The sequence below is a fragment of the Leptidea sinapis genome, chromosome 38 (assembly GCF_905404315.1).
Source record: "Leptidea sinapis chromosome 38, ilLepSina1.1, whole genome shotgun sequence".
In the NCBI taxonomy this organism is placed as follows: domain Eukaryota; kingdom Metazoa; phylum Arthropoda; class Insecta; order Lepidoptera; family Pieridae; genus Leptidea; species Leptidea sinapis.
In genome coordinates this window covers 8,183,161-8,202,573 of record NC_066302.1, presented here as the reverse complement: position 1 = coordinate 8,202,573, position 19,413 = coordinate 8,183,161, and the positions used below count along the sequence as shown (strand labels likewise).

At 36.1% G+C, this 19,413-nt stretch overlaps 1 protein-coding gene across 1 annotated transcript in view; it reads right to left on the bottom strand.

The window, feature by feature from the left end:
• Positions 1 to 8,751: 8,751 nt before the first annotated feature.
• LOC126975943 (lissencephaly-1 homolog) overlaps positions 8,752 to 19,413 on the bottom strand; it is a 52,402-nt gene continuing 41,740 nt past the window's right edge. The window contains exons 5-10 of the mRNA XM_050824064.1: positions 16,713 to 16,869; positions 15,591 to 15,768; positions 14,403 to 14,538; positions 13,123 to 13,278; positions 10,801 to 10,996; positions 8,752 to 10,713 (exon numbers count right to left, since the gene is read on the bottom strand). Of these exons, the coding sequence (XP_050680021.1) occupies positions 10,640 to 10,713; positions 10,801 to 10,996; positions 13,123 to 13,278; positions 14,403 to 14,538; positions 15,591 to 15,768; positions 16,713 to 16,869 (897 nt within the window). The 3' untranslated portion in view covers positions 8,752 to 10,639. The remainder of the gene's footprint in view (positions 10,714 to 10,800; positions 10,997 to 13,122; positions 13,279 to 14,402; positions 14,539 to 15,590; positions 15,769 to 16,712; positions 16,870 to 19,413) is intronic.

Sequence of the window (19,413 nt, the reverse complement as noted above, 5' to 3'; positions counted from 1 at the left end):
TAGCCTGAAGCAGACGGTACAGCTATGAAGTAAAACAACTTCGCTACTAGCGTCGTATCATGCAGGTTAAGCGCGCGGCCACGAGTATGTAGAACATATTCCCTGCTAGCTTTGTATCGTGCAGGTTTAATGAATAATAATAATTATTAAAACATCTAATAATTTCTAATATTGAAAAAAATCAATTGGCTTAGAGAACAGATTAGGATAATTATAATTTCACAAATAAGTTTCACTTCTGACATGTGTACTTTGTACGCAAGCCATTTTTTGTGTTGTCTGGTGCTTTGGACGTAGCTGAGGACTACTCCCCTAAAAGTGGAGTTGAAAAAAATACTGGAGACATACCTTGTGGGGTATCGTTGGATAGGTATTTGAAAGTTAGATTCAGGTTTGATACATGATATTTCCTTTGGTCTTTTGAAAATAAAGCGGGATTAAGGAAGATATACGTTACATTTATAGAATACCTCTCCCGTTCTCGTTTGGTGAAGACGTGTTTTAAGTTGTGAGCACGCGTTCCGCAGCTGTGCTTAAGCCGACCAAAGATATACCGTTGATATACTGAAGTCTAGAAGTGACATTAAACCAATTATAATGCTTCGTTCTCCGGTAAAATCGTCATCTCTAAGTGACCTCACTGAGACAGTCTCAATTAAAGATAAACCTATACACATTACACGAAAAAGGAAAGCTGAACCAGTCCTAGAAGCAATAGAGACCCTTACAGCAGATATGAATTCTCAATTTAAAAAAATGCGAGAACAATTTACTTCCAAGTTCGGTGAACTAAAGATGGAGATGGCGACGCGGGATGCAGCAAATGAAATTAAATTTCAAGAACTTGCCACTAAAGTAGAAGATCTACAAAAGATAAACAAAAAAAACGTCACTATCATACAATATATGCAGGGACAGTTGGAAAACATTCAAAGATTGCAGAGGTTGAATCATGTCGAAATACGAAACGTTCCTGTGACTCCAGATGAAGATATACTACAAGTCGTTAAAAGCATTGGATCCAAAATTGAAGAGAGTATCCATGATGGAGACATAAGAACTGCCCACCGATTACACAACAAAAACAAGGAAAAAATGCATATAATTGCAGAGTTTAACAACACCACCAAAAAAGAAAAGTTCCTATCATCTTTTAAAAAATACAACAAGGCCCATACAGACTGTAACTGGTTCCATAATATATATGTCTGAGCTGTAACACCTAATGCTAAGCAATTGTATTATCAGGTTCGAATGCTGGCAATAACAGAGAACTATAAATTCTGTTGGGTGAAGAATGGTAAAGTTTTCATTAAGAAAACTGAAGAGTCAACTGCTATCCTCTTACGCAGCACCCAACAGCTGGACTCTCTAAAGGAGACTGGTAATGAGAATATCTTGTGACTAGCCTGTAAATCCAAAACATACGCAGGATATCTAATCATTACTCAACCTGTCATATATTATAGTTTTATAGTATTAATATAAGTATAGTAGTCTTTACATTTTTTAATATTACACGTTTTAGTATTAATATAAGTATTTCCAATATTATGAAAAATATATATCTATGCTATATACAACTCGAGGTCAGATACCCTAATGATAAGATGTTCAGCCATTTAGATGGCACCGAGTACGGTCTCCTCAGCATCGTCTGTATCACAATGGCAGAGGTCTTAATGCCAGCTGATATAACTTAATTATGTCCTCAGACGTAGTTGACTTGGCCTTGTACATTGACCATTTGTCAATATCCAAGGCCGTTATTATAGAGAATGCAGAGGAGTATAATCGGTATTTCACACAAGGCAAGAACGACTCACTGACTCTAATGACACAAAATATTAGAAACGTTTATAGGAATATTGATGAACTAAATGTTTTGTTAACAAGAATGAAGTTAAGTATTGATATCATCATACATACAGAGTGCTGGCTTTGTAGTGATAGGACAAACCCAGTGCTTTCTGGATATAAATCGTACTAGACATCACGACTACTAAACCAAAATGACGGACTAGTGACGTACGTTAAAACTGAATTGTCTTTTTCAGTAAGCGAGCCCCATCTCATTGAGGCGAACTATCTGACTCTTCACATCTGGTGATACATGCATAATCTGTATCTATAGGCCGCCAGCTTTCAGAGATACAAGCAATTTCATTTCATCACTGGATGCATTATTGATACAGCATAAAATGCATAACAATATAATTATTGTATGGGACATCAATATAAATATCAATCCTGATAATAACACTACCAAAGGACAAGCGGACGAATTTTTATCCCTAGTTGCTAGCCATGGTGTTCTACCAGGACATACATTTTCAACCAGAAACAACAGCTGCTTAGATCACATTTTGCTTAAAACTCGATGTGACAATATTGTGGCTGTGATTAAGACAGACATTACGGATCATGCGTCAGTCCTACTTAACATCTCAAAAACTATTATGCGACATAATATTGAATATAAATCTGTAAAAAAAATTAATTATGAAGCTGCTCTAGCAGAGCTACTAACCACGGACTGGAATTTCATTACTGATTCTGCAGATGCTAATATAGCAACGATTATGTTTCTCAGCTACTTGTCAATCAAAATCAAATGTAATCAAACAACATACTGTGCTAAAGAGAGTTGCAAGCGCTAAAAGAAAAATAAAGCCCTGGATAACCCCAGGGCTAATAAGATCAATCAGGAGGCGAGATAATCTGCATAAGAAGTGTCGTAAAGCTCCTAATAATAGTGAATTGCAAAACACTTACATACTATACCGAAACATGTGTAACTCCATCCTCAAAGCAGCCAAACGGAAATATGAAAGGCAATTACTCAATAATTCCGTACACAAAACTAAAGATATGTGGGATAATATAAAACGAATTTGCAATATTCGTAGGGGTAAAACTAACGAATGTAAGGAACTATTAAGCTTATCCTCTTCTATCGATTCTGTAAATATTGTCAACAAATACTTCGCCACAGTAGGATCCTCACTTGCAGCAGATACATCTGCTAATCTCTCAGCAGAACTAATGGTGAAAAAAGACAATGAAAAACCTACTCAAACTCCTGAATCATCGTTTGCTCTCTTTCTTGTAAATGAATCCGAAATTATCAGCACAATTAATTCACTCAAATCTCAAAGCGCTCCAGGATGGGACAGAATATCAAACGACTTTTATAAAAATACTAAATTTGCTATTTGCAAACCCATTACACACATTTGCAATACTTGTTTCTTGACAGGAGTTTTCCCCGCTGCATTGAAAAAATCTATTATATGTCCCATTTATAAAGGTGGAGATAGAGATAGTGCTTCGAACTATCGTCCAATTTCTTTGTTTCCTGCACTATCCAAGATTATAGAAAAGATCATAAGAAAAAAATTGGTGATATACCTAAAGAGTAAAAACTTGCTATCGAATAATCTGTTTGGTTTCCGCCCCAAAAAATCAACTTTTACCGCAGTAACAAAAATAATCTATGATTTAGTTAATAACCTGGATTCAGGTAAAAAGTGTTTGGGCGTTTTCCTAGATCTCACGAAGGCATTCGACACTGTCTCTGCTCCCAACCTTTTACATAAACTAGAGCAACTCGGTATAAGGGGTTTTTCAGCTAAAACTTTTTGAAAGCTACCTTGCAAAACGCAAACAAGCGGTTAAAATTTACCAATATCTAAGTGACGAGTTCTATGTTGACTGTGGAGTTCCACAAGGAAGCATACTCGGGCCAACGCTCTTCACTATATATATTAACGAATTCTGTAACATGCAGTATGTCCCCTTCTCAATTTCAACCAGAAACAATCCTGATCAGGACTATCAGATTAAAATACATTCATGTATGCATTTTCCTGGTCGATCTGACTATTGCAACTGTCCAAATATTCAAAAAGCGGACCATATTAAATACCTAGGAGTCTACCTAGACAAACACCTGAGATGGGACATACATATCGATAATCAGACAAGCAGAATAAGGAAACTAATATATATTTTTAAAAGCTTACGACATGTCGCAGATCCGGAACTTATAAAAAACATTTATGTGTCCCTAGTCCAATCGCTATTAATATATTGCCTACCGGTATGGGGAGGAGCCCCGAAATCACACCGAATAAGTATAGAACGGGCCCAAAGATGCATACTTAAAGTAATGTTTTTTAAACGTTTTAGACATCCCACAAAGCAGCTGTATCGTGAAAATAGGCTAATGAGCATGAGACAGTTGTATATTTTACATGTGCTTCTATATAAACACAATGAACTCCCATATATCACAATACGTGAACAAATTAAGCAAAAAAGGCTCCGAAATAATGTCTGTCAAATCCCATCAAACAGAACAAAATTTACTAATAAACAAATCCCTTTCTTATCAAATTCTCTATATAATAAAATAAATAAAGATCTAAATATTTTTGAAATTACTACAAATAAACTCAAACATGAAGTTCAAAACTGGTGTCTAACAAAAGACTATAGAGAAACTGAAGAATTGCTAGAAATTATAACGTAATACATTTAAAACATAACATGACTCTTTTTAGTAAGTAAATCTACTTTAGGATCAATAAATAAAATCCACCTAAAAAAATGATGAGAAAAAATAATAAAAAAAAAAATAATAATTTACAACTTATAACTGCATCTTGTAGCATCTAGTAGCTGCTAATACTGTGTTGATTCATGTCGGTATCAACTCAATGTTTTATTGAGGGTACATGTAATTTTGATACAACAGCGAAGTACAGATTATTTCGTGCAATGATTACCTACCATTTTTATTAGAAACTGTGGTAATAATGTAGTGTGTTTGATTATTAATTGGTAGACATCCTGTTATTTAATTAAGTATAACAAACCAAAGATGTGAATCAGGTTAGCTACCTAACTACCCAACTGGCGAAATGGTCGGGGTAAGTACCGAAAGTAAATTCTACTTTACTAAATATCACATTACACGTATTATTTACATAACATCAGTTGACCTAAATAATTAATATACGATATTATATATTAATACTTATATTTCAATAGGTTTACATATTTACTCATTACTACTCATACCTTTAAATTATATTTTACCTACTTAAATGGAATACTATATTATATTACTTAGTTATTTTTCCTCTCAAAATTATTACATATTTGAACTATGGAATAACAGACCGACACACGGGGAGTAATAATATCCTAAACACAGGGAAACTTAGTTAGGAGTTAGAGCTCAGCCATGTACTAGTAGATTTTCTCTATCCACTCCAGACTCCAGCAAAATATCCATTTTCTGGAAAGGCACCAGCTTTTATGTCTGTTTCACATAAAACCTACTGTCTGTATGTGCCTAGTTTCTTTAAGAAGTCATAGCAATAAAAACTTCGTACCTACTTGTCTAGATGCACTTACCAAACTTAAGTATGCAGGCTTCTTCCTAATGTTTATATCTAAAGGTGATGATCTTTTGAGACAAAATAAAATATTTGTATTTATGTAATATATAGGTATCATATGTCTTTCAAATGAAATTTTGAGATTTTTAAATTAGATTGGTAACGGAATGTGTTTTGTAAATATTGTGGGTGAAAAGTCGAAACGTAAAAATTTCTATATTTTTAGGGAATGAAGAATTAATTGAGCATGTGGGATATTGTTAGACAGGCCTTTTATAATGTAATTTAAGTTTATGAATGAATTCTAATTTTGGCCATGTAAATGACACCCATGAAGAAAATTTTGTAGATTTCATAGGCGCCATCATAGATTTCGATTTTGACCTGATAGTCATTATTGTTGATCCCAAAATCCATGAAAACGACACCCATGAAGAGAAGTTGGTAAAATTCATAGGTGCCATCTTGGATTTCGATTTTGACCCGATATTCGTTATTGTTGACCCCGAAAACCAAGAAAATGACACCCATGAAGAGAAGTTGGTAAAATTCATAGGCGCAATCTTGGATTTCGATTTTGACCCGATATTCGTTATTGTTGACCCCGAAAACCATGAAAATGACACCCATGAAGAGAAGTTGGCAAACACAATAGGCGCCATCTTGGATTTCGATTTTGACCCGATATTCGTTATTGTTGACCCCGAAAACCATGAAAATGAAGAGAAGTTGGTAAATTTCATAGGCGCCATCTTAGATTTCGATTTAATATAGACCTTATATTTAGAGATGAAAATAAATCACTAATTCTTCAAAAAAATACAGAAACATAATTTTTTGAAAATCTGACTGCGTACAAAATATGTAAAGTATCAAAGACAGTAATATTGTAGAGCTTATAAAAAATATTCATGTTCGTACAGCGATCTTTCCGAGTACGAGCTGCTACTTACAACCGACACAGTGTCTACCCACGACGGCGGCCGAGCGCGGACTAATGTTGTTTCGAAAGATCTCTCTGTGCAATGCGTACGGAGGGACAAAATAAAATAACCCTTAATGCCACACTTTAAAGCTCATGCTTATCAGAAAAATATATGAATTTAAGACGATTCATTTATATTTTTTTCTGAGATTATTTATAACATATTCATTAATTTATTTCCCGTGTTTTTGAAAATATTATATCTGCTTTCCTTACGTTATTTTTAAGAGACAAAATTATTTAAGTAGTAGCAGAAAACTGATCCTGAATGAAGCCCCATTTCGTCAATTTTGCGTGAAGAGGTAACGGATAATCTTTTTTACGACATAAAATATCAAAATTTTTAAGCAAATATTTCCCGCTAATTGGAGATAAAGAAGTAATCTATTTGTGGCAATTTTTAGTTTTGTTAGATTTAGTTTCATTTCATCACAAACTCTACCGAAAAATATCTTATTTTTGTCGGATTTGTATACGCGTCCTTAAGCTGCGCAGTAATTTCATCTGTCAAATAAATGACTATAAAAATCACTGCCCCCTATAAATACTAGACAGGCTGTTACATATGTTTGACAGCAAATTTTTTGTGCCTATTTGAAGCGCCACTCGCGAGCGTCCAGAGAACTAATTTTGAGGTATGTAGACAAATGGCTGCGAAGGAAATACAATACTCTGAAGTATTTCTCCATTTTGAATTTAGTTCGTTTTCTGTGCTATTTATACTTCAAGAATCAACGTATAATAAAGTACACAATTTTGGTAAATAGTTTCCCACCATCTATCGATGTTTGCTGAGGTTGTCTCATCACTAGTTTTAGTTACGCAGACTCTCGCTACATGGCCAACAGTGCCAAAATATCAAAGCAAAGCGCGAATATTAAGGCACAAAAGCACTTTGACAGGCGCCAGTCCAGTGGTACGAGGGCGGCACTGAACATTTCGGGAATCAAGGAAGGGACACAACATTATTATTTATTAATGTATTTATTGCTTTTCGCTATTCTCCGCGAAATTTGACACATTTTTCCATACGATGGAACCAATCATTGAAGCAACCATTCCATTCGGAAGTTGGGGTCTCCAAAATTGTTCATGCAAGATTATTTAAAGTTGTTGACTCATTCCAATGTCTAAAATTGCCTGAATTTCGCGGTATGTCACATGTCGATCTTCCTCAATCAGCTTACGCACAGCATCAACGTTTTCTTTGGTGACTGCAGTTTTGGACGACCTTGACGGGGATCATTACTGAGCTTGACACGTCCACGTTGAAATTCAGCAAACCAGCGATAAATTGTGGTTTTAGATGGGGCTCCATCACCAAATGCAGAAATTATCCGGTTAACACACGGTTTTGTGTTAAATCAGTTCGAAAGTCATAATAAATCATCGCTCTAGAATTTTCTCGAGTCAATTCCATTTTCTCAATGACAAAACAAGTTTGACAAGACCGAGAATCTTTATTTAAATAAATAAATGGTATTCGATTTTTAAAACCAAGGAGTTTTCAATTAAAAAGATTTTAATATGACAGGAACAGTGGAAATATTCCATTCCCGATACTTTTAGTGCAGCCTATGTATATAGTAGAGGTTAGAGATAAAAATTAAATTAAAGATTACAGTTAAGTCAAGTTAAGTTTTACGTAAGTAAAGTCTAAGTACGCTCTATAAATCTGTCCTTGGGCTTTAGTCTCTTCAAATTTATACTCATAATAATGCGGAATAAAGACCTTAGGTTTCAATCATTAGGCATTTTTGGCAATATTTTTTTCGTGACATAAGGTCACACAAAAATGCAAATCCAAATTGGATCAATATCGTCTAACATCTAAAGCAATATTGTTCCTAATAATTATTGTAATGGAAAGTTATTAGGAAAGTGGATCACCGAGTGACTGAATGACCACAGGAAATATGTATTTTTAAATGTAAAATATTATTATCATCAAAGAAATTATCTTATATATAAAAATGAATTGCTGTTCGTTAGTCTCGCTAAAACTCGAGAACGGCTGGACCGATTTGGCTTATTTTGGTCTTGAATTATTTGTGGAAGTCCAGGGAAGGTTAAAAAGGTGAATAAATAGGAAAATGCTGCTAAATTAAATAAAAACAACAAATTTGTTTTTCCTTTGATGTGTCCATACATAATTTCTATGAGAGAATTGATTGACGCACGGTTTGACAGTTCTGCTGTGAAACAATTTCTCTACGACAGCAGGGTGCATATTTTACGAAATAATTTTTGATGTTATGATATATTATTGACAAATTCATATAAAAACATTATTTTATTTATTATAATACACAGAATAACGTCTGTCGGGTCAGCTAGTAATTAAATAAAAATTCATGGTAAATTACATATTATTTGATTTATTTACAGAAAATATTAGATCAAATTCTATTAAATTTTGGTAGTTAATTATCATCTAGATAAAATACAGTGGTTATACAGGCGAACCTTTCAAATCGAATTGAACTGAATTCATATTATTGGTTACTAGTAACTGTTTCATTCTACATATAAATGATTAAGCAATTTCAAAACATTAATTTAATACTATTTCCATGAAAAAGTTTAATACAAATACTTATTAAGGCATACAATATAATTTGCAAGCGTTAAAATTTTCTCAAGGAGATTATATTGGTAGATCACAATTTGTTTTTTATAAGTGTTAATAGAATGAAATGTGGGTAGTTGTTAAATTAGCTAACACTAACATCTAGATTATAACAAACAAAACAACTTGAGTATCCCTGGAACGTTGACTGCGGCGCGGGCGTATGGCGTTCAACATCCACTACCTTTCTTATAATCTCCTTTAAGACACCTTACTACTCTAAATTGTTAAGCAAATACCATGCAGCACGACAAGGTATAATGAATACAACAATATCTATTAGCACTCCAGATATTCAGTTCTATTAATTTACAAATATTCAGAATCATGTCCAGCTATAAGCAGTGATTTTGGGAATTATTATCATGTATACTTGAATAAGTTTTGAAATATTCTTCCGTCTCATGTTCTTTTCAAAGTGCTAAGTGCTGTGTAGCCCCTATCATTATAGTACTCTCTATACTAGACCCCTAAATATTCTAAAAAACAGCCAACCAAATTCCACAAAGGTAAATAAATAACTAAATTTGCAAACATTCATCAGTAATATTATTATCATATCGATTTAGCTACCTCGACACTTGATACAAAAATTATCGCAATAACCATCAAAATTTATCACGCGCATCACTTTACGTAGAACTTATTATAATAATTCAACACAACTAGACACATTTATTAAGGCTATCGTAAAACATAGGACGTTGCGTAAAAAATCACTTACATGCAATTTTATGTGCTACAATAGATTTCGTTTGAGACATTAATTAAAATATTGAACATATAAATAAATAGTAAAAAAAAATAAAATATACTCTAACTTATAGTTAAAGTTTTGAGTTGACAAAACTTAAAATAAGTTTCGATAATCATTAGATACAATGACGTGTCTCATCTATATCCGACAATCTTGATGTGACCTCTTATAAGTACCGCTTGAGAATAGTCTCTCCATAGATTCTCATTTAATGTTGTTGGTTCAAGCAAACAAACACAATGACAATCATATAAAGCGAAGGCGAAACGATTAGTTATTTACAGTGATCATGTTTTCTAATGTGATTGTCATGAAAAACCATCTGTTATCAAATTTAAACTAAATATCAATAAACAAGGTACACCTTCAAGAGACACACACGTAATAATAAAAACGAACCGAAATATTACATCTAAACAATCTTATAAAATATAACTATAAAATAAAACAGAATAATGAAATGTTAAATTATAACACAGCTTTTAACTCCTCACTTTATTGTTCCAAACGGGTCTGTACGGACTCTACGTTACATGTTATTATGAACACTGAAATGAACTAATATTGTACAATACAGCCGACTGTGGAATGTGATTAATAAATAATATTATAAATCAAAAAGGGAACAATGTTCATGAAAGACGGACGAAGGATCGTCAATACACCGAACCGGGTCAAAACGAACAGAGGAAAAACAATATAAATAAACTATCAAAAAATTTTTTTTTTCGTAGAAATAATTTCACGTTTAAATTGGAACGAATAACAATATGTACCAAGGCGATTTCGCATTAAATGTGAAAGTAAAATGATAAAAATATCGTCATCGGTGAGTTTAAGTAACTAAAATGGCAACGCTCTTAGCGACACTCCCAGACCTTGATAGTGCCATCTACACTGCCCGATATCACATATGGCAAGTTCTTATGGAAATCTGAAAAGAAAAAAGTGTAATTAGAAATGAATTATATTATATGAATACGTCAAGTGTGAGTGTCGTGAGTGAGCTTGTGATAGTCACCGACGCTGGTCGCGAAGTGCTGGTGCGCGGCCAGCACCTTGTGGCAGCGCGCGCGGGCCACGTCCCACACGCGCAGGCTCTTGTCGTCGGCGGCCGTGAGCAGGTAGCGGCCGCCCGGGTGCCACGCCGCGCCGCGCACCCAGTTGTCGTGGCCCGCCAGCGTCACCAGGCACGCGCCCGTGCTCACGTCCCAGATCTGTCACCACACCGCAAACATATATTGGATTATTATATCATATAAATATATTATCAGGATCTATAGATTATTGTTTTATTGCGATTAAGTTCGCGACGTCACAGCTGTTGCGATAAATACCGTGGAGTGGCGGTTGACAGCCCCATTCGCCGATCGGCGCCCGGACGGAAAGGTTATCTGTGCTCGTTACGTAACTCGGTCGATAATTTAAATTAACGGTTTTACAGTTTGTTTAGTATGTTTGGTAGTTGATTGATTCATTTTGATCTCGATAGTAATTTGGTTAGATTTCATCAATAAAATGTGATTTGTGTTAACATATTTAAATATAAAGAGAGTGTTTGTGATTGTGATCTTTTTTTAATATTCTCCACTTCTGGTTCCTAAAATCATGAGTGGGATACGCCTGTGTCCACAACTATTTGTAAGGAAACAATCGGCTATCGAATACAATGCCTAGAACCTCGCGTAGTAGGTCTTCGGGAATAAATTATCGTGATCGTATACGTAGGCGTTGTGCTGTACGTTCACAACAGCGTGGTGGCTCACGTGAACGATCGCATAGTCGGTCTAGGTATAAGAGAAATCTCGGTACAGGTCTCGAAACCGTTCGGACAAACGACCAAGTTCGCGTGGACATGGCCTCTGGTTTTCATCAGATACTGATTCATAAGGCCTCTATTCATAATACCGGTGTCGTAACCCCGGAAGGTCATTATGAATATGTGAAGATGCCGTTCGGTTTATGTAATTCTCCTACGGTCTATCAAAGAATTATTAATACCACTCTTCGAAGATTGATTGAAGCCGGCAATATACTATGTCTATGTCGATGACGTGTTATTGATGATTGAGACTATTGACGGGAATACGTTGCTACGCGAAGTTTTGAAAACGTTGACAGATGCTGGATTTTCAATCAATCTCCAAAAGTGTTCGTTTCTGACACAACAGGTAGAATATCTTGGTCACGTAATTTCTCACGGTCAGGTTAGGCCGAGCTCAAGTGGCAGCTTTGATAAACTCGCCAGTACCAAGGAATGTAAAGCAAACTCGTCAGTTCCTAGGGCTAGCGGGGTGCTGTCGTCGGGGTATCGAGGGCTGTCGTCAAAAACTGCAAGTATTTTTCATTTACTAAAGTTAAATTTGAGTGGGGACCAGAACAGGAATCTGCCCGTCAATATCTCATTGAAAAACTGACCACTGAGCCTGTACTTGCAATTTTTGATGCAGCTTTGCCTACGGAACTGCACACGGATGCGAGTAGTGTAGGATATGGGGCCGTGTTGCTTCAGATGATGCGACCACTCCTGCACTGCATGACGTCGCAGCTGAAGACGCTCATCCTAATCGTCTGGCATGGCGCTAGTTATGCAGAACTCTAACCAGTGAGATGCTAAAAAACAACCAAACGGAGCAAGACTCTCGTGTCAACCGGCACCGAAAATCTGCAAGGGTTTTCAAGCTTCAAGACCTGGTGTTTGTGATAAAGTATTCCCAGAGCACGGGCAAGTTGTACTCCGGGATGAGGGGACTCTATCAGGTCACCAAAGTTATATTATTATATATCAGGTGACAAAGAACCCGATATTTGTCCCATTTAGAATGTAAACTACAGGATGTTCAAAAAGTGCAATTTAATTGGTCTCTAAAATTTTTTTTAAAGATGGATCAATATCATTTAATAGACGAGGAACTTATTGGGCTTTAATGTTTTAAGTGTTAATTGTGATTTTCCTAGTGATAATTATTTTATTTGAGCCACTTCGATCACCTGATAGAAACTGAAACCAGCCGCCCATAGTTATTTGCAATAGTAAAAGTAAATAGATGCGTTACCGGTGAACCTTCATGTGGGATGCTCTAAACTTGACTATAAAATATCAATAAATTCATTATATAAATCGGATGTAATTCCAGAAAAACATTCCAACCCACAATCATTTCGAAATTGAGTTAAGAACACAAAACTGGTCACGTGATTCATGTTAACAGACTGACACTCTTTAAATGACATCATGGCTTAGTAGCCCAACCCACATGTATGGAATACACTAATATTTATTAAAGTTTAAACACGAATTCCTTAAAATGTGATGTTTGTGTCCTGTGCGTCATGCGGGTACCTTGACGAACTTGTCCCGGGAGCAGGTGGCCACGAAGGGCCCGGCGTGTGCGGCGCGGCGGTTGTCGGCGCCGGCCGCCTCGTTGATGGCGGCGGCCGCGGCCTCGGGCGCCCACGACACGCACTCCACCACGTGCTCGTGCTCGCGGAGCTCCATCTGGCACGCGGCACGAGGACAACACGATTACTTACGTACAATCATGCTTTAATGTATCAATTAAAACATTTTAAATTACTGTTTATTATTTTATGGACTGATTCTACGCAGACCACCTAAAATTGTATATTTCTCTTCCAACACCGGAGGAATCACAGGAGCGTTGCCGGCCAGGAAGGTGTACCTACGTTATGCTACGTGCTTGTCTGTGTTAATTTAAGATTAATAAGATACTATTGTACCAAAAAAAGGATAAAATACGGCTATCGGCCATGTTAACTGAAACATGAATGACGTCACGCCTTAATTATCATCACTGGTCGGTTGAAAAGTTGGTTGTTACATGTTGATTCATCATTGATTTTTGAGTTGTGACGTAATATTTGGCCAACATAACACACAATTCAAAGAAAAGTCGTAAAAAAAAAATTATTATTTAATTGTTAAAATATAGTTTTATGAAACTACTAGACATGCGTCAACATTTTATAGTTGAATGTTTCAATGTTTTATAGTCTTTTTTTAATCTCCTATCTGGTCCTATCTATTCAATTTAATTATAAATTCTATATTTATTATTTTTCCTATTCCTCTAAATTATTACGTGTTCAAAATAACTGATTCATTAGTTTCTTTTGATATAATTAAATAAAACTATCAAATTATTTACCTACATTTATTAATATCAATAAGGGACGACGCGAGCAGGACGTTCAACTGATGGTAATTGATACGCCCTACCCGTTACAATGCAATACCGCTCAGGATTCTTGAAAAAACGAAAAATTCTGATCGGCACTAGAATAATTGCGCTCTTCACCTTGAGACATAAGATGTTTAGTTTCATTTGCCCAGCTACTAGCCACGACGCCCTTCAGACTGACACACAAAAATGTTTATACATTACTGCTTCACGTCAGGAAAAGGTACCGTTGTGGTACCCATAAGCTAGCCAGAATCCTGTGCAAAGAAGCCTCCCCATTTCAGCCGGAAGTCGTCCACTGCTGTACAAAGGCCTGCTCCAAAGATCGCCATGATAATCGGTCCTGGAAGTCTTCTCCTGGTAGAATACCTAGATACAAACACTATTGTAGTTAAATGATTTGATGTAAATGTTGACCGACCTTGCACTCGTTGGTCTCCGCGTTCCAGATCCTCACGGTCTGGTCGTTGGAGCACGACGCCAGCAGCGCGCCGTCCCACGACACGCGCACCATGCGTACCCACTCGCGGTGACCCTTGTACGTCTTCACGCAGTACCTGCACATATCATATAACAATCATGTTGCGATAACTTAACTGCCTAACTGTCAATGCCAAAAGGACAAATGAGCGTACGGTTACACCTGATGTTAAGTGATAACCACGGCCCACATTCTATTGCAACACCAAAGGAATCACAGGAGTGTTACCGGCCTTTTTTGAAGGTACTCATATCGTATCGTCCTGGAAACATCGTACAAGGAAGCTCATTCCACGGCTTGATTGTACGTGGAACAGAGTTCTAGTTATGTAATTATATACTTAACCAGCAGATGCGCGCGACTTGTTCCGCGTATAATTTGTGATTTCCTATGAGATTATTTTCCTGCTGGAAGCGCAATCAAACCTATGGACAAAAGTCCTACCGCTAGTAAAAACTGCACCTCAGTTCATACCTATAGAGGTCACAATTTACATTATAATTTTTTTTCGAATAAAGAGCTGACACTTCAATTTTTTCCAAATTTCATTTTACATATTATTGTTATAAGCCTCCACATAGGTACAACTGGTCGCGAAAGATACAATTTCTGAGATGTACACCGGATATTTTCAAAGTTTGATTTTGGCTTTATTATTGTAATAAGATTATCAAGTAGCATAACATGTGAATCAGAAGTTGTTGCTATGTTTAAATTACGTAATTTAAATAGATTAATTGGTAATCCGACGGTATGGAAAAAACAATTGATTCTATATATATTCTTATAAAACTTCCCTGTAAACAACATTTCTAGTTCTTCTTTCAGGTTGAAGAAACTAAACTATCTGGTGAACGCCAAATCAACTGGCCATGCGAGAAAACAATCATTTCTGAGATCTATACAGGCTACTTTCAATATTTGGCCCTGTGCTTTATTGTCTTCGCGTAGCATAGTTTAACCGGAAATTACAGACGTTTAAATTCAAATTGGTAATTAATTAGATTAATTTAATAACTTTTTATTTTGTTTTTGTGCAAATATTTAGGGAAACTTTCCAAAAAAAATTTGAACCCATCTTTGAAGTTCTGTTTTTAGAGTTATATATGTTTAATGATTGCTACTTACCCAGTGGCAACTTCCCAAGCCTTTATAGTTTTATCCCGGCTTGCCGAGTATATAATATCACCACTGGGCGAGAACGCGACGGATGACACATTGTGATCGTGTCCGTGCATTGTCTTGATACACTCGTACGTCTGGTTGAAGTCCCACAGCTTGATAGACATGTCCGCACTGCATGACACTGTAATTATAATTTATTAACATTATTAAACCGTTACAATTGGTTTTTTACGTGTAAAGAATGCTAAGCTAAAATATGACGATAATAATATGAAGTATGCTATCCCATTTATTTAGAATGCTTTTTAAAATCATTACAAATGTAAGTTTTGCTGCATGAACTAATATTACCTACTATTGGCTGCAAACAACGCAAAACTTCGGAATAAATAAATTATGTCAATATGCAATCATGAAATTAAAAAATTAATTATTCTAAATGTCTGAAAATATCAAATATCGTCTGCCTGTCTGTTTGTTATTTGGCTACATATGGGTCTGGGATGACATGGATGAATATAGGTAAAGGAGTGTTTAACTAAGTCTGGTATTGAATTCAAGTATATTCTCAAATCGAGAAAATTTAATTATTGAAATCAACTTAAATGACATTGGCCGTCAAAATTACAGCAGAACGTCTATTGTAGGTTAGTATTAAATTTTACAATTAGATACCAGACAGTATACTAGGACTCACTGGGCACAAATTTAAGAAATTTTTTTCCACCTTCGCACGACACGCCACAAGTTAGGATAATATCATCCCCACCATCTGGTTGTGTGGCGGTCCTCCACAGTGCGGTTTTCAAGAAGCTTTCTTCCTCGTACTACAAAGTGTTGTTATGATGTGTGTTGTTGTAAATAAATATATTTCTATTCTATTCTTTATCTTGAACCACAAGAAGTAGTAAACCCAATTGTCTTTATGTTTCACTTTAATTAATTTTCGATACAACTCGAAAATTGTTCCGTTCCCTTCACTTATAAGGACAAAAACCACCTTATTGACGTAAACTCCTTATAACTGGAATTATTTTACAAGTTTTATTTTCACAACGCTTACACTTCTTTAGTGTGTCTCTTGGTAATATAATAAGGTAATATTTTATTTATCGTAATACTAACCAAGCAGCTTCCCATGATGATCAAACGCAACATCCTGAACGGAATCTGTGTGTCCTTTCAGGGTTCGTTCAAAATCACCACTCTCGAAGTCCCACACCTTTATGGTTGCATCCTCGCTTGATGAGACCAGTACACTGAACACTGGGTGAAATATTACCTGAAACACAGTAGAAATCTATTATTAGATGTTCTATATCTATTATATATATTAACCTACTATTATTATATATAATAATATCACAATTCCCAGCACGGGTTTAAAGGCTCAGATTGACATTGGTAGGAGAGATTACAAAGTGCTTGAAAGTAGTTCTTTTTGGGTTGCTAACTTTTTCGTCACTATTTTTTTTGACAATCCCAAACCGAAAAATAGAAACAAAACTGAGGCAATAAACTGTTAGAATCATTTCCAAAACTTTAAAATCTATTTAGTAACAAGCGTCTACTATACCAGTCCTACATACGCCCGGTCATGACATACGCAAGTCCGGTATGGATTAACACAAATCAAAACAATTATCGTAAACTACAAACTGTGCAAAATAGATCCCTTAAAACCATCTACCGGACCCACCCGCGTACAAATCTTAAACGACTTCATGTAAAGAAAAATATTCCAACAATAGAACAACACATACAAGAGATATCTCATAGCTTCGACAGAGGGCTACGCTGACTGAAGGACGGAATAAACCCCGCCCTCCGGTCGACTTGTAGTCGTAAGTCACTCACAGAGTACTGCCTCAGCATAAAACGTTATAAACATGCATTACCACATCACAACTGGTTAGAGCTCACAGAACACTAGCGTATACACACACACACACTCACGCACACAGAGTTCTAGCTAGGTCTGAATAAATGTAAAACCAATATATTGTAAATTGGTTTAGTTATAAGAATTAAATAACGGCGAAAACTGGCCTCCTATTCCCTCTCCCTCCTTCCCTTTCCCAAGATCCTCCCCCTCCCCCACACCCCTCTTATATTTATATATTATATATGTATGTATACATATCAATGTATTTATTTACCTTAGTTTTTAAGTTAGTTTTAAGTTCTAGTCATTAGTCTCAAGTTAGGTTAAGTGATAGGTTACGATTAATATTACGTTATATCAATAGCAAATAGCCAGGTTTTCCCAGTTTCCTGGATTTCCCCCCCACAAACCTCTTAATACGTAGATAGGGTTGTAGAAATAAGTTTTCTGATACCTACAAGGCTTAATTGTAAATTGCTTTAATACCAAATATAGAAATTTTGAATTTGATTTTTTTTTTGAGTGAATGGTCGTATTCGGAAAGGTTTGGACCCGAGTCAAAGAACCCTGCCGGGCTAAGATGCGCAACGCGACATATGTCGCGACGCGAGAGACAAAAGTGGTCGACATCGGTTAATTTCTCGTTTAGCCTAACATGCATAGGCACTAGTAGTGACAACATTCTGGTCGAAGACTTGGGCCTTGCCACGTAGACAAATCGATGTTGCCGTATAACAAGGAAGAATGAAGAATAAATGGTATTCTAACGTTGCAACACTGATTTCGTTCATTCTATTTTTTTATCTATAACTATTAAAATGACATTTGTTACTGAAATTTACTTACTCTGATCACAGAGTACTTTTACTTCGGGGCGGGCAACTGTCAATTATGGCTTGTTAATGTTATCGCAAAGTAGATTTTTATAGTAGTGAAACATTTTCTTGAATTTATAGTGAAATTACTCGTTAACGTTATGCAGTTCCTCATTGTTGTGGAGTGTTTTTTTTTTAAATAATAAAAACCTTGGCTAAAAACACTGTGTCGTTCGAAATTTGCGCCGACAAAATATTCAAGGTTATGTAGTGAATATTTCAGTGAAAGTGACTATGGACATCAAAGGAGATGTACAGGTACGTCGGTTTTAAATAAATATATACATTTTGGACACAGAGCGTAACGATCCAAATACTAAGTTCTCTTTTAATAACCGTATAACTTTTATTTTTCAGTTGTGGAACATCAACACAAAGATGTGAATAAAATTGCAGTTCCATCTGTATCTTCTTGGAATGATAGGAGATAGATCAATGAGATTGCTAACTCCTATGTCCGGAAACATTTATTTCAAGGCCAGCCATCAGTTTCCTCTCTTAATGAAGAAGATATTTTACCTATTAGTGAAAAAATACATTTCTCATAAGCTCGAAATAAATACAATGTCAACAAAATTAACCCAAACGTGTTTTCTACTGAAATATTGCTGTGTTGTGGATCATACGCCATAGTAGTTACACATTTTTTTTTTATGGAATAGGAGGACAACCGAGCGTACGGGTCACCTGTTGTTAAGTGATCACCGCCGCCCACAATCTCTTGCAACACCAGAGGAATCACAGGAGCGTTGCCGGCCTTTAAGGAAGGTGTACGCGCTTTTTTTGAAGGTACCCATGTCGTATCGTCCCGGAAACACCGCACAAGGAAGCTCATTCCACAGCTTTGTAGTACGTGGAAGAAAGCTCCTTGAAAACCGCACTGTGGAGGACCGCCACATCCAGATGGTGAGGATGATATCCTAACTTGTGGCGTGTCGTGCGAAGGTGGAATTCGGCGGCAGGAATCAGGTTAAACAGCTCTTCGGAACACTCCCCGTGATAAATGCGGTAAAAGACACACAATGAAGCGACGTCTCTACGCAACGCCAAGTGATCCAGCCGTTCA